The sequence below is a fragment of the Xiphophorus maculatus genome, chromosome 4, assembly GCF_002775205.1.
Source record: "Xiphophorus maculatus strain JP 163 A chromosome 4, X_maculatus-5.0-male, whole genome shotgun sequence".
In the NCBI taxonomy this organism is placed as follows: domain Eukaryota; kingdom Metazoa; phylum Chordata; class Actinopteri; order Cyprinodontiformes; family Poeciliidae; genus Xiphophorus; species Xiphophorus maculatus.
In genome coordinates, this window is record NC_036446.1 from 2,045,468 (window position 1) to 2,071,935 (window position 26,468).

The following is a 26,468-nucleotide window of genomic DNA, read 5'->3' on the forward strand; positions in this document are numbered from 1 at the left end:
CAGGAAAAAACATCGTTTTTAGCATCCAGACTCGGCGTGTGTGTGCGTGCGTGTGTGGGCGTGGGGGGTTGTGTGTGTGTGTGTGTGTGTGTGTGGGCGTGGGGGGTTGTGTGTGTGTGCGTGCGTGTGTGGGCGTGGGGGGTTGTGTGTGTGTGTGTGTGTGTGTGTGTGTGTTTGTGTGTGTGCGTGTGTGTGTGGGCGTGGGGGGTTGTGTGTGTGTGCGTGTGTTGGCGTGTGTGTGTGTTTGGACTCTGGCAGTAAATGTTCCCGTCTCAAAGTTAAGCTCTTTCAGCTCCAGACGTTACAGGAAACGATCATCAGTGGATTTCTGAGATCAGACGTTTATTTATAGTTCAGAGTCGGTAATGGAAGAAGCAAACAGCCGCAGGTCCAGGAACACCCCCCCCCCCGCTCGCCTCTGTGGGACCATAGATCTGACCTTTGACTCCATAACGAGCAGCGAAGTGTCTGCGCTGTTCTGTCGGGTCGTCTGGGTATGTTTCCTGATCCGGCTCCCAGCAGCAGGCGGGGGAGGGGCGAGCCGGGTCAGTGTTCCTCTGAGTAAACAGAGGAAGGTGTTGTTGACCTGCTGACCTCTGCTGGGTGGAAAGGAGGATTCGTTTCCACTCGCCACCTGGACCTGAAGTGTGTTCTGTAATGGTGGAGCCGTCATTGCCTCATGGTGTGTTTATGGTGCAGAACCTCCAGACTAAACCAACATGGTTCTGCGGGTTCCTGAGCAGGTTCTGCATGAAACCTGCAGCCGGTCTGCAGCTTCCACAGAGGAGGAAATCCTGACTGGAGCGTCGCTCGGCTCTGATCTCTGAATGTTGACTTCAGGTTAAAAACCTGCAGCTCTGAGGAGAAGAGCTGGACGCATCGATCCTAAATATCCATAATATCGGTATCGGGTCGATACTTTAGATTCAGATTAGATCAGTTTATTTAAATAGCACATTTCTTCTGGTGCTGGTTCTGCTCTGCGTCCAGAACCAGAACCAAACATGGAGAAGCAGCATCAGCTTCTATGCACCACAGATCTGGAACAAACTGAAAAACAGCCGTAACACTGAGCTCCTTTACATCCAGATTAAACCCAGCTGGTCGCAGTTTCTTTTGATTCATAATAAATGAAGCATTTTGATCTCTAATGATGGAAGAATTTAATGTTTCAGTTGATTTTGGACTTTGAACTCACTTACTGCTGAAACAAACTACACAAATAAACCTGATTGATTAAAAACAGAAAAATACTAATTTATAAGAGACACCACACAGTAAACATCAAAGGTTTCTCTAACTATTCTTGGTTTATTACTTTAATATGAAATACAATGAAAACAGTGAGATTATTGTTAGTAAATGGTCAGATTTGGTTTGGAATAAAGGTTTTGTTCAGAATCGCTGGATTTAACCGGAGCGTTCACAGACACCACCTGTTGCATAAAGCGGCATTTATAAATGATAAGGTGTCTTTTTACCGGGATGAGGAGAGGAATCCTTTAATCTGTCTGGATAAACGGCCTTCCTGCCTGAACAGAGGAAGGATCAGACTGTTCTTCAGTCAAATGTAAAGCGGAGAAAAGACGCGTTTCCTGGAGGAGACATAAACTATTTAACTGTTTATGATGCTGAAAAGAAGCGAACGAGGCCTCAGAGGGGACCGGTGCATTCCACGGTGCAGGAAGAAAACCCCCACAATGCCCCTCTGTTGTTCCCGACAATGTAAGGTGACACCGCTACCCTCCTCCTCCCCGGCAGGGATGATCCGTTCTTTTCTCCATAAAGTGGGAAAAAAGGGAGTGGGGCTGAAATCGGAGCAGTTTCCTGGGAGGTGGAGGAGATTTATGGTCTGTTTGTGTTCGAGGAAGAGGAGGAGGAGGAGGACGAAGTGGGACGAAGGTCTGCAGATCCTGGACGAGCCTGGGCTGAGGAAGATCCTGAGGAGGAAGAGCTGAACTCTCTGAGCGCTGGACTTTGACTTGTTTCTGTTTGGATCGCAGGATGGGAAATATCCAGGTGGGAAGGTGGGGGCAAAGGTCACTGCTGGCATTTCTGTCCTCTGAAGCAGTTTACTTTGGTTTCTTCCTGTTTTCACTCACCGAGCTGCAGAAACGAGCGAACCCTCTGCAGGTCTGCTGAGCGCCGCAGAGCCGACCCGGCTGTTTGAGCTTCGATCCGTTTCCACACATCCAGCAGGTCGAAACGCCGCCGACGGTTTTCCTGCTGCGGCTCCTGCAGCTCCGTGCTTCTCCGAGTTAGAAGCGAAACAAGTGCCGCCGCTTCGCTCTCGTTCCTCTGCAGGCGGTCGGTGAATTTGTGGCTTTTGGAGGGTTTTTTTTTTAGCTTCTTTGGTTTAACTGGAAGTCAGGAAGTGAGGATCAGCCGACTTGTCCTCACACGCTGAAAAATGATTCACTGGACGAACTCGGCTCAATTCAAGGCAGTTTCTCCATCCAACCTAATCCACATGCATCTGAAGGAAAGAATCACCTCAGAATATGAATAATTTAGGTTGGTCCAACACAATGAAACTCAGTTGAGTTAAATTTTATTATTTGTGTTCAACTAACATCACCTAAAAGAATCAACTGTTTTATTTAACACTTGAATTCAGAGCAGAAACGTTTCGTAGGTTTTTGTGAATAAACTTACTTTTCATTTGGTCAAAAATTAACAAGATCAAACTGCAAACAGAAAAATGTTTTTCTGCATTTTCAATATTTCTTCTCTAAGGAGGATTTGGTTTTGTATTTTTACACAAAACAGATCATAAATCTTCTTTTTCTTAGTATAAAATGAAAAAGTATAATCTGATTTTTCTGTTAGTCAAACTTCACTTAAGTCATGTGAATTTTTACTGCAAAGCAGCAACATCAACATGTTATAAACTGTTGATAATAAAACTTAAAAACTATTTTTATTATTATTATTAAAGACAAGTTTTTTTTTAAAGACTTTATATCCAAAACCAACTCAGACATTCACAACCTTACAGGTTAATAAAAACACCTTTAGTAAATCTAAGTTCTCAAATTTGCACTTTGATTTCTGCAGCTTTTCCTAACAGGAAGTGGTAGTTGTTATGAAGCAGTCTGATTGGCTGCCTTGGGTCCAGCTTTGCGCTGCGCTGCCCCCTGTGGGTGTGGCGTGTTTAAAACAACAGATTTGTTTCCTGTGGATGAAAACTTCAGAAACTGATCCCATTTACAATGTTTTTTTTTAAACAATATTTCAGTGATATTTAGTTTTTATAAAGACGCGGCTACATGTGGACAAGCTGTGAGTAAAATCCGACCCGGATCTTCCGGATCAGACGTTGTTCCTTCCTGTCCAGCATGAAGTTTCTCCACTGAGCTGATTATAACTTGGATCAGGTTTCCTGTCATATTTTGATTATTTTTGCTATTATTCTAGAGATTATGACCAAAGCTCCACTCTGACTGACGTTCCTCATTTCTAAGCTGTTGTTTTGAAAAGTTGACTTTAGGGTTCAAAAATTGACCGCAGTGGAAATTAGAAACTAATCAGAGATAATCCAGCTTCAGATGTAACAGATCCTGTTCTGCAGGATCCTGCTGCATCGTTTAAATATCTTAAAACTGGAATTTAGAGCCAGGACGGGACGGAGATGGGCCGATAAGAACCGTGTCTCAGCCGAGCTGGAAGCTTTCTTATGATTTTTATTCTTCATCGTGTTTTTCCTGTGACGGATTAAAACATGGAGACATTCAGCAGAATCTGCTGCCTGGACAAAAGACGGGAAGCAAAGATTAAATTCAGGATCAAAAGGAACATCTGGAACATGTTGATGAAACGTCAAGATAATAAAAAAATTAATCAAACATTTTAAAAACTGGAGTTTTTTGTCAAAGCTGTAGTTACTTTAAAAATAAAAAGAAACATTAATATGCTAATTTAAAACAAATAAAAAAGTTAGCATCTGTATCTGTATTTTTTTAAGTATCAGTAAGTAAAGCTGGACTGACTTTAACTGATGCTTATTTCCACCAATATATAAATATATGTATAATCTGTAAATATCAGTTATTGTCCTTAAGTGAGGTTGAGGTTTTGTGACCTGAAGGCTTCAGGTTTCTACTGAACAACCCGAGTTTTAATGTTTTATTCCAGACTAGTTTTGCTGCAGAAATATCTGCTGTAAATTCACAGTAAATTTTAAGATTAGAGTTTTTAAAATGGGTCAAACATTAACTGGAAATAAAAGTTTTTAAAGTTGAAATTGGAAAAGAAAACCTCAGAGGAAGGAGGAGTTGGTGAGGGAGACGGAGGATCAGGATGCAGGAGGGACGTTTGGGTCGGATCCCGACTGATTTGTCTGTAAAGCTGTTATTCAGAGATTACTTCTCTGAAAGTCTTGACCCGTCCCTCGGCGTGACCTCTGAAAGCGGGCCGACTCTTCAGCTTGTCCGGCTTCGTTAGCGGCCTGGAGGACTCGGACCGTCACAGTCGCTTTTAACTCCAGCTGCCTGTGAAATTCAGCCTGACGTCTCCGTTCAGATCAAGGCAGATAATTAAGGGTCAGAGAGAGAAAGACCTCGTTGCGGCGCCTCCTGCTGGCACAGAAAGCAGTGATCCGAAGACAGGAGGGATGTTCTCAGGGAGTTTAATCTGTAAACGGGTTTTTCTGTGGAAGCAGATCAGAATGTGATGGCGGCCATGTCAGGAGGCGGAGCTCCTCTTCAGAGGTCAGGGAGGTCAACGCAGAGCGTGAGGGCAGTTGATTACGGCTCTGCTCTCTTATCTGCGCTAATGGAAGAAGCGCCTGCTGATTATTCTGCTAATCAGAACCGTCCTCTCCGTGATTAGCTCTGTGCTCAGAGAGCAGCGGCGCCGGGAACGGCAGCGGCGCCGGGAACGGCCGCGGCGGTTCAGGATCGTTTCATTACCGTCCCGTTCGTCTGCTGCTGCAGCTCGGAACTCCGGGAAAATCCCAGGCGGGAAGAGGAAGTGTGTGAGTCCGTCTTCTTCATCGTCTCACCACACACTCTCAGTTGGACTTTGACTGGGCCGTTCCACTCGATTGCTCTGCATGTCTGGCTTTTATGGAAGATGGTTGAAGAGATGACCTCAGACCAGACCATGTGGCAGGGTGATGGCAGCGTCATGCTGTGGGATTCTGGAAGATGGATGGAGGATCCAAATCACAGATTTATTTTTTTCTTATTTTTGAAAAATGGTTAAATATAACCAAAACATTGGTGACCCAGTCCAGTGGGTCAGTCAGTCAAAGGAAACCGTCTGATTGTCAGACCGGTGGAGACGAGATCGAGACTAGGTCCAGTCCAGTCCGGTCCGGCAGAAGTTCTGCCTCCCTGCCCACCTGGGCCCGGTCCGGTCCGGTCCGGTCCGGCAGAACTTCTGCCTCCCTGCCCACCTGGACCCGGTCCAGTCCGGTCCGGTCCGGTCCGGCAGAACTTCTGCCTCCCTGCTCACCTGGACATTCTTCCTTTGGATCTAAACTCCAGAGAAAACGAACCCACATCAGATTTCCCCTCTGTGTTTTCGTCGTTCCTCTGACCCGACTCTCTCCGGGTTTCTGGGTTTTTCTGAGCTCCGTGTTCTGGTACCGGTCCGGTCATTTCTGCAGTGTTTCCAGGATTAGTGAACAGAACCCGGCCGCTGCTGCTGCGTTTTAACTTGGCGCCCCGCGGTGCCGTCCTCCGCTCTGCTCAGGTTCTGTCAGGTTCTGTCGTTTGGGTTTTATGGTCGTAATTAGAGGCGGGTTGTCCGGGTTCTGTCCCGACCCGGTTTATCACCTCCACCGTCTCCTCTCTGCTTATTTAATCTGCTGAACAGAATCTTCCTGTTTATTATCTCCTCCGGTTTATCGCTCCCTCTTTGTTGTCGTCTAATCTTTCTGCCTTCGCTTAATCTTTGCTTTTCCTTTTATCGCCTCTCCTCCTTTCACCTTTCCTGTTCGCTGTATTTATCTCTCCGCTCCCTTTATTCTCTTTTTCTCCACTCTTTGTCCTTTTCTCCTTCCAGTAATTCCCGTCACCTCTTCACCTCTTTCTCCTAATCTTTGCTCTCCATTCGTCTTCTTTTCTTGTCCGTCTCAGCAGCTTTCATGGCTCCTGACGGCATCCAGTGCATACATCAGCCTCTCTAATTAACTCATAAATCATACTTGGGAAGTTTAAATGAGCGTTGGAGGGCTTTCTGCTCTCGTTTGAGCCACTAGACAAGCAGATATTTGTGCTGCGTTTAATGCTGCGTCACTCTGAAGGAACTCGTGTTCCTCTTTGTTCTCCAGTTATGACTGATTCCAAACCTTTATGTAACCTTTCATATAAAATAATCATGTTTAGTAAAACAAAATGAACAATTATGATGTAAACAGTGACATGTATGAAATGTTAATTAGGCTCAAATTTGCGTAAACATTAGCTCATACAATGAATAAATTTAAGAATCTAATATTTCCAATCTGCGGAGTTTATATCTTTAAATCAAGAGCAGCAATAATAATATTACTGAAGTAAAAAAGCAAAGTGCAGTAAAATTACTCGTATAAGTAAGTAAAAGTATCCAGTATTACCAACTTCTGAACGTAGATAACAGCAAAATTAGCAGAATGGTTTTGTTAAGAACAAGAACAGGCTCTTATCTATAGTTTAAACATCAAACATCCTAAAATTAATCAACAAGCTCAGTGGAAACCGACTCAGCGCTAGCAAAGAGGCTAACATCTGCAGACGTCCTTATCGCCGCTCTGGGGGCTCAGCCAACAGAAAACAAACTCCTGGACTGGAGGCTTTATGCAGAATTAAAACTCATTTTAAATGCAACAACTTGTTATTTTTCCTTTAACCTCCAAAAATCTGATTTATAATCTGAAATTATCTGCCTGACAGTCCCTAACTTTTTATTTAAGATTTCTTGTTTCTGTAACTTTTTAATAATTTTCCGCATTTAAATCAATAAAGTTTATTTGTAAATCACCTTTCAGGCATTTCAACCTGCTTTAATAATAAAAACACAAAAACTGTCCCACTGTTTTTTCCAACTCTGTTTCTTCACTACTTTAAAACTCTCATTCCAACATGTTTATATTAAATATGTCCTAAACTCAGGAGATTTAATCCACCTTAATCTGTAATCTGTGGTTCTGTCTCAGAACCGGATCAGTACTGTCAAGAAAATCCGAGCTCATCCCACTTCCCCATGCTGGAGATTTTAGTTTAGCAGTAATAATAAATAAAGTTATCTTTAAAATGAATCACTCAAGTGACATCAAGGCCCAACAGTAGACTTAAGTGTCAATAAAGTTAGTTTAACAGTAATAATAAATAAAGTTATCTTTAAAATGAATCACTCAAGTGATATCTAGGCCCAACAGTAGACTTAAGTGTCAATAAAATAAATCTGGTTGTGTGTGTTGTTTTTGTCTCATGCAAACTTTGCTTTAATTCTACTTTTTTCTATCTAATCATAAGAAATCATAGTCAGTCAGAAAGAGTCATTAAACAGGAAAAGCAGGTTTCCTGGAAAAAGAGGAAGTTTCCAGCCTGCAGATTTATAAAAAATAGCTGAGACTATTCCTTATTTTAAATCATGAAAGTTTAAAGAATGAAATCTAAACATTTTGGTAATTTGATAAGATTCAAAGTAAAATACTTATATTAATATTGGTTTACTTGTAATAATATTTACAGTTACATTTGTGGGAACAGTTACAAGAAAAACAAGTAACTGTAACTTTGGCATCAAATAATTAGAATCATGTATTATTCTTGGTTTCTTTTCAGAAAAACATCTGTAATAACTCACATTAGGATTATAATAAGTATAATTAATAAGTTATGGTTATAAAATCATAAATGAATGATAAATCAGAGAAGCTGAAGAAAATAAATGTGATATAAGTTATGGTTATAAAATTATAAATGAATGCTAAATCAAAGAAGCTAAAGAAAATAAATGTGATATAAATGTGATTTTGACATTGAACTTGAAATGGTGTAAAAGGTGTAACTGCAATTAAACATCACTGATATGTTGGAGGTAGAGAGTAGGTGAAAGGTGAAAGGCAAGGAACTAACAGGAGAGCAGAGATGATCAACGCCTTATTTAGAGAGTAGGTGAAAGGTTGTGCAGGCAATGGACAGGAGGTTGAGCAACCCTGAGACATTAGTACAGACATCAGGACATAATGTCTGTAAGACAGTGATGGATATGAAATCATCTGAGCAGTCAGCCAATGAAACAAGCCCAGCAACAGTGCTAGCCAAAGAAACCCTATAAAAGGTGAGTGCAAAAGAGGAACCGTTCGTTGGATCCTCCGGGCAGCTTCGAGCCAAGATCGAGATGGACAAAGAACTCTACAGCTGAAGAAGAGCCGGGGCCACGGAGCCGAAGACTGTCCGGCCATGGGGACCAACCCGTCAGCCCCACAACCTGTGGCTTCGAATCGCACTTCTCTCATCGGCTGGGTTCAGACCCCAAAGACAAAGATGAAGACAAAGGCAAAGACAAAGAAGAAGAACTGGTGCCTTCCTTCCTGCCAGCACCAAGTCCTGTGTGACCTCACCATCCATGCGGAGAGGAGGCTCATCAGACCTACAGAGATTCCTGCCTTCGCTGATCAACATCTTCCTCCTGCTGCAACACCTTCTTCATCATCAGACCTGCGGAGATCCTGGCCTTCATCGATCGGCGTCTTCCTCCTGCTGCAACACCTTCTTCATCATCAGACCTGCGGAGATCCTGGCCTTCATCGATCGGCGTCTTCCTCCTGCTGCAGCACCTTCTTCGTCGTCGTGCCAGGTCTGGGGTTCGAGGCGCCATGCTCCGTCCGTCTCTCTCAAAGGTTCCTTTTTTTTAGTTTTCAGTGTCAGCAGTAGGGAAAGACAGACTAGATGATTGATTTTACTTATTTGATTATTTCTGCTACTGAATTAAGCTGTACTGACCCTTGCAAAAATGCCTTACTAATAAAATATTTAGCATAAAGAAAATCTAAAAGATGTTGTGGACATTCAGTTAATGGGTCACCTTAAAGTTCTTTGATGGTTGTAAAATAGCTGTGATGTTTGATTCTGGAGAGGAAAAAGTTTAAAATGTTTTTAAGTTGCTGGTAGCCCAAATTTAAAACGTCATCCTTGGGACTCGCCCGAGTCACTAAAACCTACCTGGTTCAATAACAAATGCAAGTTGTAAAATAGAGAACGAGCGACCGTTAACAGGTGTGCTCTGTGAAACTAGTTGGCTGTAGGCTGCTCAGTCTGGCTAATTCACAGAGGGAAGAAGGGTGAGACACCTGGATGTTGGCCGTCAGAAACCAGGCGAATCGTTTCTCGAAACCAGCTTAAACAGAGTTTACTTCAGTTCTGGACAGGGTAAATCCCGGCAGATTTAGGAAACTCAATTAACCCGTTAGATGGAGAGCTGGTAGCACATCTCCCCTCTCAGAAGAGGAAGCAGAGAGTGAGAGAGTAGAGACAGAAAGGAGGGGGGGGGTGTTGCGCAACAACAGTACCAATCCAAGAATCCACCGGAAGACAAATGAAACCCCAAAGTTTCTGTAAAATCTGCTCTGCTGCTCTGCTGCCGCTGGGGGTTCTGGGTAATTTAAGAGGGATTAATAATCCCGCCCCCTGACTGGGCGACGATTTACCTGCAGCTTATCTGGATTGTTTACCTTCAACATAGCGACTGTTTCTGGAGCTAAACGCTGGATCTGACGCTCAGCGGGTCATGTGACGCTCAGCGGGTCATGTGACGCTCAGCGGGCCATGTGACGCTCAGCGGGCCATGTGACGCTCAGCGGGTCATGTGACGCTCAGCGGGTCATGTGACGCTCAGCGGGTCATGTGACGCTCAGCGGGTCATGTGACGCTCAGCGGGTCATGTGACGCTCAGCGGGTCATGTGACGCTCAGCGGGTCATGTGACGCTCAGTGACCTGCTCTACGCCGCCCACTGGTGGCAGATCAACCATAGACCTGACCAGTATGACCCTTGACCTCTGGGTCAGAGCCTCAACGTCTCCTCAGACCCCATTCTCTAACTTATACATGCAAATAAACAAACAATTTAATCATTTTTTAATTAAGAAGATCAACATTTTATTTCCTGAAATCCTGAAATGCGGCGGCGGCGGCAGCATCATTCCTTCAGTGATTGGCTGAAAGGATAAATATCTGTAATTTCAGCAGGTTTTAGTTTTATAAACACAGTTTAGCTTAAAGCTTCATTCAGTTACTGAAATGTTTGGGTCGTTATCTCTGGTTCTGACCCGTTGTGTCTCCTCAGATGAAAGGATGCTGCAGGGAGCTGAAGACGGACTGAGCCCCACCTGAACCCCCCGTCCCGACCCGACCGCCGCCGTCCCATCATGCACCTGCTGTGCCGCGGGCGCCTCAAGCTGCTGGTGGCGTCTCTGACCGCCGTCGTCCTGCTCACCTGGCTCTACCTGCTGGCAGGAAACCTGGAGAGTGAGTAGGAGCGGGAAGTGGTTCTGCCGGGTTGGTTTGGGTCGGACTCGAACTGAGAAAACTTCTTAATATTTTTGGTTTTGCAAAAACTATTTTACTGAACATGATGGCGGTCACATTTCTCCGGGCTTATTGAAGATTTAAAACATAAGAAAGGTTTTGCAGGTTTGCCAGATAAAAAAAAAATCTTATTTTTTTCATCTTGATCATATTATTCTATATTTTTATGTTTTTGGTTCACTCCTGCTTTATTTTGAAAAGTTCATTAAAAGGGAACACCCAAGTCTTCATTTAGTAAAAGTTATTTGTTTTTACAACTTAAAAAGTAAAACTTGTGTCCCACCTTACATTTTAGGAGTTAGGGCCGCTCAAACTCATTTCAAGGACCACAAACGGCCCCTGAGCCGCACTTTGGACACCTTTGCTTTACTGGAACTGGTCCAGTTTTTAATCCAGCTCAGCTCAGTTTTCTTTAATCTCACCACAAAGTTTGATTCCTCAACTCATTTCTCATCCTGACACCCAGCAGAACCAATATGGCCGCCCAGCAGTTCTGTCTGTTGACTGGAAGCCCTAGAATCCCACAGTCAGTAAACGCAGCAGCTGCAGATCACACAGATTACCCATAATGCCACAGGGGAATCTGTGTGTTCAGAGCCAGAATTAAAGATGCACTTCTGCATTTTATTTACATCTAGCAGGAAACTAAAGCAGTAAAAACTGGAGCAGCAGCTTTTCCTCTGTGTGGAGAACAAAGTGAACGTGGCGTTTTTCCTCCCTCAGACGGGGGAGTGAACATTCCCATCATGTGAACATTCCCATCATGCCATCAGGATCAGGAGGGAGGGAGGAGGAGGATGATGATGATGAAGGGAAATGATCCTGCTAGTTGTTCAGTTCAGTCAAAGTCAATAACATTCATTTTAATAATGAATCATTTTCTTTATCGAGTCGTTGCAGCAATTCCTCATGCTGAGCCTGCAGGGGGCGACAGTGGAAAGGAAAACCTTTAACAGGAACCTGGATCAGGACCATCCATCCATCATCCATCCATCATCCATCCATCATCCATCCATCCATCCATCATCCATCCATCCATCCATCCATCCATCCATCCATCCATCCATCATCCATCCATCCAACATCCATCCATCATCCATCCATCCATCCAACATCCATCCATCATCCATCCATCCAACATCCATCATCATCCATCCATCCATCCAACATCCATCCATCATCCATCCATCCATCATCCATCCATCCATCCATCCATCCATCCAACATCCATCCATCATCCATCCATCCATCCAACATCCATCCATCATCCATCCATCCAACATCCATCCATCATCCATCCATCCATCCATCATCCATCCATCCTCCATCCATCTTCTCTACGTCCAACTGCCATAAATTCAGAATCTTTTTTACTTAAAATTTGACAGAAAAATAATCAGTCTTGTAAAAATGTTTTCAGCATAAGAACTGGATCTTGTGTTTAATCCGGTTTAATCTGAGAATAATTTCTTTGGGAATATTTTCAGCTGCTGCTTGTTGTTCTGAGTGTTTCAGAACAATGAAAAGCGATATTTGGAAGGAGGGCGTGTGTGTGTGTGTGTGTGTGTGTGTGTGTGTGTGTGTGCATGCGTGTGTGTGTGTGTGTGTGTGTGACGCAGTGAGCCTCTTCCAGAGTTAAGTCTCACCAGGAAACTGGAGTTTTTCATGTTTTCTGTTTTCTGTCTGCTGATGCTGTTTTTACGGGATGTGACTATTACCTGGAACTCCGTGATTAACACCTTGTTCTGAGCTCTGCTGTCAGTTTTTATGATTACATTTCATATGCGAGAGGAAACATACCGATGAGTCAGCATCACGCAGAGCGATACATGTGATTCAGTGAGCGGCGATAAGCGGACTGGACAAACAGGACAGGACGCAGCGTTGGCAGATGCTGCACACATTTCCATTTCTGAAGCGCTGCAGTCGGCTCCCAGTGTTCAGGCCACCAGGCGCGATTTGCATTTCTGTGCTTTTGGCAGAAAAACAGCCAAAGTGAATTAGATCTGGCTCCTAATAAACACGCAGTTCATTTATCGTCCTGATTCTGGTTATCTTTGAGTTTTCTCTCAAAGGTCAGAAATGACCTGATTATTCTCCATGACTAAACTCAGATTTTAGCAGTTTAAATGTGGAGATGAGGAGGAAAATGAGTCTTCTTCTGCTGAAAGGCAGAAAAATGGTTGTTCAATTAATTAAAATCCAGATTTAAGGAACATTTTCCCCAGAAACCTTTGTGAAGTAATGTGGAAACTACCTCAAAGGGTAGAGCTTTAAAGCTGCAGTAGGTAACTTTTATTAAAATATATCCTTTTTACAGTTAAAACTGTTTTGACAGCATAGCATGAGACATAATCTGTGAAAAAATCGATTTCCTCTGCGTTTTCCTACAGCCAGAAAAGCAGAACCAGAGCCAGGAGGAGGATCTTAGTGCTGTCAATCAATCTGCGGTTCTCTCTTTCTCTCTGCTCTGAGTCAAACCAACCAAACCCTTAGAGCAACCTGTTCCCCTCCTGGCCTGTGGGGGCGCTGCTCCAAGAACCACTGAAGGAAATGGCATGAAAACTCAAAAAGAAGTGCAAAGAAAACTAGCTTGCCTGCTGTTTCTATTTTGTCGTTGATAAAACGTCACGAGCCGTTTTCCCTCTTAGCACTACACACGTGCGTTTGTTTTGGTTGTATTTACCCAGAATGCCCTGCGCTGTATTGCACTTCCTGCTTTTGGAGCGGTCTCCCCAATCTGCACCAGAGTTCACTTCAACCGAACCGAGACCGAGGTTTGTAGACGGACCAGAATCAGTCGATTTCTTCAGTTCCTTTGAACATTGAACCAAATCCTGGTCAGACTCGGTTGTTTTGATTCGTCCACCAGGCCCTCAAGTTTAGATCATATGTTAGATTTTAAAATCTGAATTAGTGTTAAAAACTGATAAAATCATTATAGTTTAACATTCGTGTTGACACTGAGGGTCCAAATGTAGCATTTAATGCTTTTCTCAGAGAAATCTCAGTCCTACCGACTCGTCATTCTGTAGACCTTCTGCTACAACAAGAGAAAAGAGCTTCAGTGAGACCGAAAGGAAGGACGCTACAGACGGAGAGGCCAGCAATAATGTTTGGTTTAGGGACAGAACGATGAGGAGAGTTAAGTTAGAGAGACGATTGGTGGAAAAACCCAAAGAGAAGAAGATGTTAGTCCAGTTCTTTTAACACCAGCTGCGTCTTATTTTCTTCGTTAGTGTGATTTTAGGGTAAACTGTAGGTTATCCTACCTTAACGTTCCTTCAGTTTTGGAGGATTTTCTTTCTTAGCAAAGACCCGCCAACGTTTCAGACAGAAGCGAGCCTCCTGGGGAGGAAGAGGAGGAGGAAGTGCGATGAGCCAAATTTGAAGTGTGAGACTCTGGAGAAGGTTTAGCTCACAGATTCGCAGTCTGTTTGTGTCGCAGACGGGAAAAAACAATGGCGGCGGCGACTCTGATGGAGACGTGATGATTGGAAGCCCAAAGTTCAGCCTCACAGATTCTGGTTCTGATGTTTGGCTGCAAAATAAAACCAGACAAAAAGAAGCGTTTTATTCTTCATATTCCACTCTAGTCTGTTAAGTTGTTTTTAGTAGATTTGAAACCATGTTGGTGATGAAAATCCAGTTGTTTTTATTTTATCACAGCTGGTAAACTATCTTAGAGTTTAAGCTAAAGCCGGTTGCCATGTTGTTCCTCCTAAGATGGCCGCTCCCTCCTCTTGGCGCCCTGCTTGCCCGACACGCCCGCCGCACAGGTTCTGGAGCGAGCCGTCCTGGAGTCCCGGGTCCGAGAGGTGGAGGAGGAGAACCGGCAGATCAAGCTGCAGCTCAGCCAGTCGCAGGGCGCCGCCCAGCTCTCTGATGGTAACTACGGCAACCAGCAGTGGGGCGCGTCGGCGGACACGGTGCCGGAGGACGGCGACAACACGGCGGAGGAGAAGAGCAACCACACAGACTGCTCCCGATCGCCGCTGGTCCAGAAGTGTGAGGTCAGGAAGTGTCGCCATGACGAATGTTTACGATAAACCGTCCCAGAAATTATTGCGATACGCGATAATATTGCTGTTTTGACACCATTTTTAACCAATATGGTTCTGTGTCTCTGCAGCTGATCCATGTAGCCTGTGTTTGTGCCGGTCACAACGCCAGCAGAGACGTGGTCACTCTGGTCAAGTCCGTCCTCTTTCACAGGTGAGTCCGTAGAACCGAACCGGCGGGCGGATGGTTGGTTGGTTGGTTGGTTGGTTGGATGGATGGATGGATGGATGGATGGTTGGTTGGTTGGTTGGATGGATGGATGGATGGATGGATGGATGGATGGATGGATGGATGGTTGGTTGGTTGGTTGGTTGGTTGGTTGGTTGGATGGATGGATGGATGGATGGATGGATGGATGGATGGATGGGTGGATGGATGGATCCCTTTCTCATTCTCGGCTCTCGTTACCTGTCGTCCGGTTCCAGGAGGAATCCTCTCCACTTCCATTTCATCACCGATTCGGTGGCCAGTCGGATCCTCGGCTCCCTGTTCCGGTCCTGGATGGTTCCGTCTGTTCAAGTCAGCTTCTACGACGCCGAGGAGCTCAAGGTGAGGCGCCGCACCGCATCGCATCAGGCGCAGCATTTTCCTGATTCACCTCTGGAGCCGGATTCAGGTTTAGGCTCCGCTCTCGGTTACAGGATACATGACCATATTTGTGGAATCAGTCAGTCTCTGGTTGCCATGGCGATCAGGGTAAGATGGACCTCAATCAGTTTCAGTCATTTGAACATGAGATTAAAATCTGCGGCTTCTAGTTTTGTGGGTTGGAATTTGGAAAGTTTGGATGGTTAATATAATATAATATACTGTAAATGTTCTGGTGTTGTTTTTAATTTGTCACAAAGAGAAGTTACACTGTAAAAACACAAAATCTTACCAAGTATTTTGGTCTAGTTTCTGGTACAAATGTCTCAGTACAGTTGAAATAAGATACACTAATTTACAAGTGACATTTCAGCAAGAAATAGGAGCTTGATTATTACTTAATATTGACTTTAAAAAGTTCTAGTTCCTCTGGCAGATTATGTCATTTATAACATGGGTAGAAATCTTGTTATAAGTTCAATAATCTGCCAGAGGAACTGTTACGTTTTGATTAATATTAAGGAATTATTGCCCTATAATAAACTCCTGTGTCTTGCTGATAAATTACTTCTAAGTTAGTTTTGTCTTATTTCAATATTTGCAATAAGCAATAAATCAATTAAATCTCATGATAAATTAAGATGAGTTAATTGATTTTTTTCTGTTTTTCTACCAAACTCTGGATGACGACGTCGTCAGTCTGATGCTTTGGCCTTTTTATGAACAACACTTTAGTTTACAGAGACTTCATAATTGATTTTATTTGTTATTTTTATTGTTTTGTTGATTTATTTTGGACATTTTAAATGTCTTCCAGTTCTAGTTTTACACATATTAGAGTTTAAAGTGGATTGATGTCTGAAAACGTGTTCTAGACCATTATCTTCATATTATTGTTTATCACAATAACTTCTGGGACAGTTTATCGTCTGTCTGCATGTGTTACAGTGACAGATCCATCCAAGACGTTTGCATTGGAAACCAGATCAGAGTGCGTTGTAACAGGTTGTGTTTTTGCAGTGTATCTGAGTTGGACTCTTAAAGCCGTCAGAAAGAGGCTGACCAGTAAATCCTCAGTGTGATGCTGATGGATGCGGTCTGAGTGGAATAAAGAGGATCAGGCATGAATCGGTGTTTGTGTTTAACGTTCTCCTCCCGCGCCGCCGCGCCCAACAATCGGCCCTTTGTGCCGTCGCCGTGCCGACCTGCAGCCGCTCCTCACTCTCCATTAAGTGGAGGAAAACGGCGGCGACTGTAAGCCGCTTATGTTTGCAGATGATGCACTTACGCAGATCCAATTACTCTGAATTGAGAGAATTAATTAAAGGACACTGTTTGCAGATTGATGTTTAGTGTTTGCCAGAAAACTGCTGAAAGCGTCTTTGTGCGAACCGACCAATCAGAGCAGAGATAATCTCCGTCTGCTTGCCGTTTCAGTCCGAAGTCTCCTGGATCCCCAACAAGCATTACTCAGGTATTTACGGCTTGATGAAGCTGACGCTAACCAAAGCTTTACCGGCCGACCTGGCGAAGGTCATCGTCCTGGATACGGACATCACCTTCGCCACCGACATCGCCGAGCTGTGGGGCATCTTCAAGAAGTTCACCGGTGAGAACGGGCTTCGCTTCACGAACACAAACCTGCTCACTTCCTGTTCAGAAAGTTTACAATCTGCATAAAATGACAGGTTTATATGGAGCTAAATTAGTGTCAAAAACATTCACAACAAGACTTGTAAGTGTAAAACATTACTTATAAATGCATACATCAACATCAAAATCTTACCAGGTCATTTGGTCTAATTTCTTATTCATATTTCTTGATACACTTGAAATAAGACAAAATAATTTAAAAGTAACTTTTCAGCAGGATATAGGTTTGTTTTACGTTAATTTGTGTTTTTTTTTTTTTTTATACTCTTTATTTAACATTTTTCATTACAATAAAACATACAACACACACACACAGAACTAGGGGCACTGATACTTAGATAAGTAGAAAGACAGAAACAAAATAATACATTACAAGATGATACACCTTGTTATGCTTCCTTGCTCTTGTACGTCAGCCATTTAGACCAGCGTTTGTTGTAAGAATGTCCTTTCATACGTAAAAGATATGTCAGTTTTTCCATGGAGTGAATCTCCTCCACGACATCTCGCCAGTGGTTCAGCTGTGGTGGGATGTTAATTTGTGTTTTATTGGCGCATAAATTAACTTGTAACATGGAAAAATGTCTTGTTACAGGTGAGATAATCTGCCAGTGGAACTAGAACCTTTTCATCAATCTTAAGGAATTATTTGCTTAAAGCAAATTTAAGCAAATAAAAAATAAATCTTACTGAAAAGTTACTTTTAAGTTATTTCAAGCATAGTTAAAATATTTTCACTAGAAACTAGAGCAAAATTACTTGGTAAGATTTTTGTTTTTCCAGTGTAAACAGTTTCTCAAATGTACACAAAATCAGAGAATTATAATTATAATGCTGCGTTTAAGGCAGAAGAAAAGCTGGGATATCTGAGCATCACCATATTTCTGACTTGGTCCAGTTGCTCAAAACCACAAAGATAAAGTCAAGTTACTGGATTCAGATGGTCTGAAGTGTTTCTGCTGATCTGATGTTTAGTTTTTACGTCAGTCTGATTATTTTTTCAGAAGACGATGCTGATACTGAGACTTTCTCCTTCGATCCTCCTGACCTTTAACATCCTAACTGATCTGTTCAGAAAACGGCTGCTGCTCTGTAAGCTAACAGAAAATAAAATGTTCCATGAAAACATCCAGGATGTAAACGGTTTCTCTGCTGCAGGCAGAGCCAATCACTTTCTTCTCTCCCTGATTGATCAGCAGCAGCTCATTTTTTCTGTGTAGTTCAGCCGAGTTTATCAGATTACTGGGGATCTGACTAGGTCAGCCTCCATCTCAACATGATAAAGGCAAGAAGTTGACTTGATAAAAATCAACTTCCCTTAAATTCCCTCAGGCTGGTTTTTGAACCAGAAGAGTTTAAGTTTGTCGACTGAAGTTTTTCTCCTGTCTCCAGATAAGCAGGTGATCGGTCTGGTGGAGAACCAGAGCGACTGGTACCTGGGCAACCTGTGGAAGAACCACAAGCCCTGGCCGGCACTGGGGCGGGGCTTCAACACGGGTAGGCAGCGGTTTTGTTTCCTGTATGTTTGGTGAACGTTTTAGCGGTCCTCCGGGTTTCATTTCCTCCTCTGCTGCCGCTGCAGGCGTCATCCTGCTCTACCTGGAGCGGCTCCGGAGAATCAGCTGGGAACAGATGTGGCGCCTGACGGCAGAGCGGGAGCTGATGAGCATGCTCAGTACGTCGCTGGCGGACCAGGTGAGACGACCTCCGAATCAGAATATTCTAACTGGCAGCTGAGGCCTGACCTGAAGGAAAAGGTTTCTCTTCTAGATGTTTTTATCAGAGCGTTACTTTCTCTGTAAAGCAGCGATGACTCAGAACGCTCGATCATCCAGTTCTGCTCTGGCAGCAGGAGCGTGTGGCTGACACCGTGTGTGTGTGTGTGTGTGTGTGTGTGCGTGTGTGTGTGTGTGTGTGTGTGTGTGTGTGTGTGTGTGTGTGTGTGTGTGTGTGTGTGTGTGTGTGCGTGTGTGTGTGTGTGTGTGTAGGACATCTTCAATGCCTTCATCAAGCAGAACCCGGTCCTGGTGCACCAGCTGCCCTGCTTCTGGAACGTCCAGCTGTCGGATCACACTCGCTCTGAGCAATGCTACACCGAGGTGTCCGACCTCAAGGTACGGTACCGAACCGGACCGGACCGCCGTTCTTTGTAGTTTTAGTTCAAATTCAGTGAAGGAATGCTGTTATTGCATTTTATTCAATTAAATGTTTATTTTCTTATTTAAAAAATTAACTGTATTATTTTTTTGCATCTTTTCATGAATTTCTAATATTGGTTAAATGAAAAATATGTAAAAGTGCCCATTTTTAATCAGATTAATGGTCAGAATTATGAATGGGAAAATCAATTACTAAAATAATTGTTAGCTGCAGCCGCAGCTTGATCTGATATTTTGTGTTTCTCTAATCCAGTGTGAGAAACAACCTGATGTTGTTGTTGTTGTTGTTGTTGTTGTTGTCGTGTTTTCAGGTGATCCACTGGAACTCTCCAAAGAAACTGCGAGTGAAGAACAAACACGTGGAGTTTTTCAGGAACCTCTACCTGACCTTCCTGGAGTACGACGGCAACCTGCTGCGGAGGGAGCTGTTCGGCTGCCCGAGCCAGGCCAGTCCGGAGAGCGTCCGGGTACGGCACACACACACACACACACACACACACACACACACACACACACACACACACACACACACGAATAAACACAGGAGCTCGTTACGTCTCAATAATCCATTCCATCATGAAAATTAATCACCCTGCGTTTGTTTAAGTATTAAAAAGGCAAAGAGTCTGTTAGAAGCTGTAGTTCCTCTCCTCAGCTGCAGGCGGCGCTGGAGGAGCTGGACGAAGACGATCAGTGCTACGACTTCCGGCGTGAGCGGCTGACGGTGCACCGGGTCCACCTGTACTTCCTGCAGTACGACTACACGCCTGCTGAGGACGACACCGACGTCACGCTGGTGGCTCAGCTGTCCATGGACAGGTAGAGGAAGGAAAACTCAGATAAAATCATCAGTTTTTAGTTTTGATCGGCATTGTGTTTGCTAAAATTAACCACAGAGGGAAGAACAAGACTGGGCCCAGAGCAGAACCTGGAGGAACTTATTTAGTAAATGTAACATGAAATAAATATATATTTCATTAAATATTTAAAATAATTTATTTAATGAACAGCTAATTTATTAAATATAACTCCACCCACCTTTTCACCCCGCCCACTGTTTTGCTTCTCCGGTAGCCCCGCCCCCAATTTTTTATATTATTGCTACAGTATGTTTTTTATTTGTATTATTATTATTTTCTTGGTATTTTACTGCAAATTTTATTTATTATTATGATGTTGTACTTATTGTGTAGCTCAGACCTTGTAAATGTTCTATATAAATAACTTTTGACTTGACTTGAATGACTTATTTAACAAATTAACCATCTATGAAATCAATTATTTATTTCATGACACATTAAGATAATGATGTATTTATTTATTGAATTTTGTCCCTTCTAGCCCTCCGTAGAGTTTGATTCCTGCTGCTCTAAGCTCTTTTCCTCCTGTGTCCGTCAGGCTGCAGATGCTGGAAGCCATCTGTAAGCACTGGGAGGGCCCCATCAGCCTGGCGCTCTACATGTCCGACGCCGAGGCGCAGCAGTTCCTGCGCTACGCTCAGGCCTCCGAGGTCCTCAAGAACCGCAAGAACGTCGGCTACCACATCGTCTACAAAGAAGGCCAGTTCTACCCGGTCAACCTGGTGAGGAACGTGGCCCTGAGGAACGCCAACACGCCCTACGTGTTCCTGACAGACGTGGACTTCCTGCCGATGTACGGTCTCTACGACTACCTCAGGTGAGAACAGCGATTCTGCAGGTTTGGTTACAAAACATTTAGCTGATCCTGGTGTCTGTGGTTTCTACGCTAAATAAGAAGATATGTGTGCTAATCAAAAACATTATTTTCGCTAATGCTAAAGTGCTAAACCAACATCATGCATATTGGAAGCTAATGCTAAATCTCTGAACTAACACGGCAATTAGTGGATGCTAATGCTGAAGCACTAAACAAACATGGTATGTAGCGGATGCTAATGCTAAATCTCTGAACTAACACGGCATTTAGTGGATGCTAACCTGCTAAACAAACAGGATATTTAGTGGAAACATATGCTAATTTGTTAACCAACATGGTGATTAGCTAAGCAACGACACTAACGCGCTAAACCAACATGGTATTTAGCAGAAGCTAACGCTAAGGTGCTTGACTAGCTGCTAACCAATTGCTAATGCTACATATTTAATCCAATAAAATGCCAGTCAGATTTTTTTCCCTCACAGTTGACCTTTGACCTCTCCATTCTTTGTCACTTAAGAAATCTGCTGAGTATTAAATACTTAATGCTCCAGCTGTTTCTCAGCCAAATCGTCACCTGGGAAACGAAACCCAACGACCTTAAATGTTTTGGGTCTTTCAGAAAGTCGATCGTCCAGCTGGATGTGGCTCACACCAAGAAGGCTCTGGTGGTCCCGGCCTTCGAGACGCTGCGCTACCGTCTCTCCTTCCCCAAATCCAAAGCCGAGCTCCTCTCCATGCTGGACATGGGGACTCTCTACACCTTCAGGTACCAGAACCAGAACCTTCCAGATGAGCGGAGCACCCAGCTAACAGCGCCCCCTGTCTGCAGGTACCACGTGTGGCCGAAGGGTCACGCTCCCACCAACTATGCTAAGTGGCGAACGGCGACCACGCCCTACAAGGTGGAGTGGGAGTCGGACTTCGAGCCGTACGTGGTGGTGAGGCGGGACTGCCCCGAGTACGACCAGCGCTTCGTGGGCTTCGGCTGGAACAAGGTGTCCCACATCATGGAGCTGGACGCTCAGGTGCGCCACCGCCTGGAACCAAACGGGACTGAACTTAGTAAACAAAATGGATTCCACAAGAAAACAGGGATTATTATGGAAGAGCGCTCACGTTTACTTTTAGCAAGTTTTTTATGTGATAAACATTTTGATCTTCACTTTAACCTTAAAGTATTTTTAAAATGGAGATTTTGAAAATAATGTTTGAGTTTTTAAAAAATTATGTGGAAGCAAATGTTCTGTTAAACCAACAAATTAAAACAGGTTTGGCAGAAGCTAATGCTAAAGCGCTAACCCAACGTGGTATTCATAAAGAAATAACAGTAATAGCTATATATAGTATATATATGTTATATATATATAACTAAATATTTAGTGAAAATGACACTAATTGACTAAACCAACACAGTAATTAGCAAAAGCTGATGCTAAAGCACTAAATTAATACATTTAACAGAAGATAACTCTAAAGCGCCACACGAACACAATAATTAGCATAAGCTAATGCTAATGCGAAATCAGTAAACCAACATGGTTAGCATAGATAGAATGTTGACCTCCAGCTACTGATTTAATTTTTTCTTCCATTTACATCATAATTTCCATTTTGGGTTCATAAATGTAGTTAAAGTTTTTCTATTCAGTAAAACTGGAATAGAAACCGTAGAATAACAATCCGGTTTCTGAGCCTTGCAGGTAAACATCCTGAGCTTTGACTCCGGTTCTCCGTTTTTCTCCTGCAGGAGTTCGACCTCATGGTCCTTCCCAACGCCTTCATGATCCACATGCCGCACGCTCCCAGCTTCGACATCTCCAAGTTTCGCTCCAGCTCCAGCTACCGCAACTGTCTGAACACGCTGAAGGACGAGTTCCACCAGGATCTGTCCAGGAAGTACGGCGCCGCCGCCCTCAAGTACCTGACGGCCCAGAGGAACATGTGAGCTCCAGACGGAGCGCTGAGGCCCGGAGCGCGTCTGGCGGAACCGTGAAGCTTAAGGCCCCTTGGAGAGCGGCGGCGGCGGCGAAGGAAAACAGGAACCATAACGGTTTTCACTTTGTTCTGACAATCAGGGCTTTTCCCACTGGGAACCAGTCCGGACCCGGCGCTCCGGGTCGGGGGAAACCAGTCGAGCTGGAGAACGATTCAAGCCTTATCAACTTCACGACATTTACAAAGATATTTAATAACACTTTTTTTGTTTTTTAAGGCATAAATCTGAACCAATGATAGCAAAACATTTGCATTTACAGAGTTTTTATTACGGCTTTATATTTCTGGACGGGTTTAAGGGAAAAGAACCCGACGGTTTCCGGATCAGATCACGTTTCCGTGTGCTTTAAGTGTGTGTGCGATCTGTCGCCGCAGCGACGCCACTCGGAGTCACGTCTGCTTCGTCCTGCATGTAAACCGCTGCACCAGGTCCTCATCTCATCGCTCGGGTTTCACAGCAGCAAAGAAGTTCTGACCGGACCGACCGGAACCAACAGGAAGCTGGACTTTACGTCTGAGTCACTGGATGTCTGCGCCGTCTACTGACCGTTTTCACTTGTCATCCTGCTGAGTTTTACTCATCCAGCTGAAATTAACTCGTTTTTCCTGCTGCTGCGTCAAAATTCTTCATATTTAAGGAAATTCTGTGTTTTTTAGATCCAAACACTGAAAAAACACAAAACTTTACCAAGTAACTTCGGTCGGGTTTCTGGTGCAAATATCCTAGTAAACGTTTCAGCAAGACACGGAGGCTTGTTTTAATAAATAATTCCTTAATTTTGTTCCAGTGGCAGATAAATGAACTTACAATGCTGTGAAACAAGATGGCCGCCATGGGCCTGATGACATCACTCTGAATGACGGAGACCCAAGAACATCATTGGTGGGTAAAAGAAACAAAAATAAAATCAAGTTATGGCCCAGTCCTAGATTCACCTAAGGTCAGAGGTCATGATTCAACGATGACAGAGAGAAACTGGTCAAAGATGGCCGCCGCGGGAGGAATCCAAGACCAGAACCGGCGCTGACCCGTCTCAGAGATCACCCCGATGCTCTCCACGGTGGTGGCAGCATGATGCACTGGGAAAATAATAACAAACATTTGAGCAATTCCTCCTCTGATTGGCTCAAAAAATTTATTTAAAAAAAAAAAGACATTTTAGGAAAGTTGATGAAATCGTTCTGAAAATATTCAGTTTTCTCTTCGATCCGAAACATTTAAACAAAACAGAAAATAAATTTGTGTGAAGGGAAACTTTTAGGTCCCACCTGATCGCCTGACTATAAAAAGAAACAATTTGAATTCATTAATCTATAATTAATAATAATCAGGGTAAAAATGAAGGATTCATAAACAAACGAGCAGCAAGAAAAACATCTTAATTCCGGCTAGATTTCCTGTTTTTATTTAATTTTTTATGAAAGTATTTAACGTTCAGATTTTCTCCTCTGGACTTCGGTTTAATTAAAATTGTTATTTTATTTTTTTAATCTTTGTTTTGTTTTGAACCGTTTGTTTTTACGCCGCCGCCATGTTGAGGGAAGCGTCGTCGCTGCGGCTCCCCGGCGGAGGAAACGTCCCGGTACCAAACGTCTGATCGCGTCTGGCGCAGAGCGACTGGACCGTCGCCATGGAGACCGTCGCCATGGAGACCGTCGCGGCTCCGTCCACGCCGCCTCCACCCTCTTGTTGTTGATTGTGGTAAATGCTAGTGCCTTTTGCTGTATTGTGAAACTGGATATTGATTGTACAGTCGTACGGACGGCGCGGCCTGGAACCGACAGGCTCTATTTATTATTGTTGACTCAAATCAATCATATTTTTCTATGTAAGTGCTTTAAATAAATTTGCCCTTTTCTAATTACTCCGCCTGCTGCGTGTTTTCTGCAAAGAGCTAATTTTATTTTCTGGATTACCCTGTGAAATTATTTATATTCCTCCCTCTGCAGGCTGAATGTCGGGGGAGATCCAACATTTATATTTATCGGGGTCAGCGGTTTGAAGCCGAGCGACGCTTCCATGTGTGTAATTGGTCCAGTAAGAAACTTTTAATAGAAACACATTGTTTTGGAGAAATGGGTCCCCTGGCTTCTCCTCCTGTTTAAATGCTAATCACTGAAATAATTGGAGAAATAGTTTCACTGAACTTTTCTCCAGAGTTGGCTTCACTCACAGAGGAAAGAAATAAAAAACTGAAAAACAACAGAAAGGAAAGGAAGACTGAAGACAAGGAGAAAATCTGCAAATAAATCAGTAAAATCTCAGTTTCATAACTTACTTTTTGTTTCATCTTCTTGAGAGATCAATCAGAAACAAACTTCTCGTTAATCTGACTGCCAGGAAAACGGCTACAATATTTTGTTGATTAATTTCTGTAATGAATTATAATCACAGTTTGTATCAATGAATTTAAATGTTATTTTCTGGAGGTGGAAGAAAAATTGATTTTCAAAACTTCATGTTCAGCAAGCATTCATATTCTGATATAAAATATTTCCTAATTTTAATGTTTTGATCTACTTTTAACAAAAAAATTCCGAACTTAGCAAAAACAGCCCATGGATCATTTCTGTACGGTGGCCCAGAAGGTCAACTAGCCACCACAAAGCTATGCTAACATGGACGTGATAAAAGCTAAAGCTAATGTTGCTAGCACAGCTTATGGTTTAACATCGCCTAGTGGCTTCTGCTGCTGTTGCTTTGGATTTTATTATCCCTACTGGGCCACCGTAGATTTGAAATAAAACACCTTAAAGTTATAAAAACATGATGATGATGCCAGCTCTCATTTGTTCTTCTTGTAGACTTTGAATCATCTTTTCTTGGTTGAGGCGTTTAATGTTTGTTGGTCTGGATGTTGTGCAGCCAGAAGGATTTTTCATCTTTTTTTTTTTTTAACTTTTGGACCGTTGTTATGATGCGTAACTATGGCAACAAATGTTTTTACAACTGGGAGTAGCTGATTAGCATCTGAAAAGCTCAAGTAATACCTGAACTTTGACCCCAAATTTCAGATGTTGCTGTAGAACGTTGATTGAGTCAGAGGGTTCTTCAGATGTGTAGCAGCACTGACTGGAGGAGCTGCAGGATTCTTCCTGCCCACAGCAAACCACCCAGAGTGACTCTAACTGGATCTGTATGAGTTATGACATCAGATTTCCCTTTGGGATAATTAAAGTATTTTGAATTGAATTATTGATATTTATCTACTAAAATAAAAACGTACAGATTTGTGTTCAGTTTTAAACAACAGTAACTTCATAGTGTTCCTGTTTCCATTTAATGTTTTTTCTCTAACTCAAACTACAGCCGACCAGGTCAGAGGTCATTATTAATATTTTCTTTATTTTCTGTAGATTCAGAGAGCAGCAGCAGATCTGGACCGACTCACGGTTTCTCTCCAGAGGTTTCATCATGAAGAGCAGCCCATCCCACGCTGCGCAGCCGGAGAACCCTCCATCTCTGGGTTCACAGCAGGAGGTCATCCTCTCCACGCCGGCAGCTGTTAGTCTGATGGAAACTCACAGAAATACATTATTTATCTCTTTCATTAGCAGAATCTCAACCTTTAAATAAACCTTCATGAACCACTGAAGCTCATTAGCTGTTTAGATGTGAATGCAGCCAGGAGACGTAAAAATACTATTTACAATGTTTTTCATAAAATAGATGCGATCAGAAGTGCTTTAATGCCATCTAGTGGTAAAAGTGGGAACTACTGTAAATAATCGTTAACCCTGAGTCAGATTGTGAAATAAAATATATTTAGGTTTACTAATGTCATTTATATATGACATATTAAAATAGACAT

At 43.2% G+C, this 26,468-nt stretch overlaps 1 protein-coding gene across 5 annotated transcripts in view; it reads left to right on the forward strand.

The window, feature by feature from the left end:
• The window catches only part of LOC102216715 (LARGE xylosyl- and glucuronyltransferase 2), a 68,247-nt gene extending 43,726 nt beyond the window's left edge, over positions 1 to 24,521 (forward strand). For 2 of the 5 annotated variants that reach the window (XM_023332260.1, XM_023332261.1), the window contains 14 exons: positions 10,278 to 10,459; positions 14,246 to 14,532; positions 14,652 to 14,734; positions 15,007 to 15,130; positions 16,607 to 16,778; positions 18,215 to 18,319; positions 18,405 to 18,517; positions 18,811 to 18,936; positions 19,293 to 19,448; positions 19,637 to 19,800; positions 20,380 to 20,658; positions 21,281 to 21,427; positions 21,491 to 21,686; positions 22,409 to 24,521. In XM_023332260.1, coding sequence (XP_023188028.1) covers positions 10,360 to 10,459; positions 14,246 to 14,532; positions 14,652 to 14,734; positions 15,007 to 15,130; positions 16,607 to 16,778; positions 18,215 to 18,319; positions 18,405 to 18,517; positions 18,811 to 18,936; positions 19,293 to 19,448; positions 19,637 to 19,800; positions 20,380 to 20,658; positions 21,281 to 21,427; positions 21,491 to 21,686; positions 22,409 to 22,606 — 2,250 coding nt within the window. In that variant the 5' untranslated portion in view covers positions 10,278 to 10,359 and the 3' untranslated portion in view covers positions 22,607 to 24,521. Of the gene's footprint in view, positions 1 to 1,103; positions 2,028 to 8,812; positions 8,834 to 10,277; positions 10,460 to 14,245; positions 14,533 to 14,651; positions 14,735 to 15,006; positions 15,131 to 16,606; positions 16,779 to 18,214; positions 18,320 to 18,404; positions 18,518 to 18,810; positions 18,937 to 19,292; positions 19,449 to 19,636; positions 19,801 to 20,379; positions 20,659 to 21,280; positions 21,428 to 21,490; positions 21,687 to 22,408 lie in introns of those variants that run through there. The other 3 variants (XM_023332263.1, XM_023332262.1, XM_023332264.1) reach the window with 3 other exon arrangements.
• The last annotated feature ends 1,947 nt before the right edge of the window (positions 24,522 to 26,468 follow it).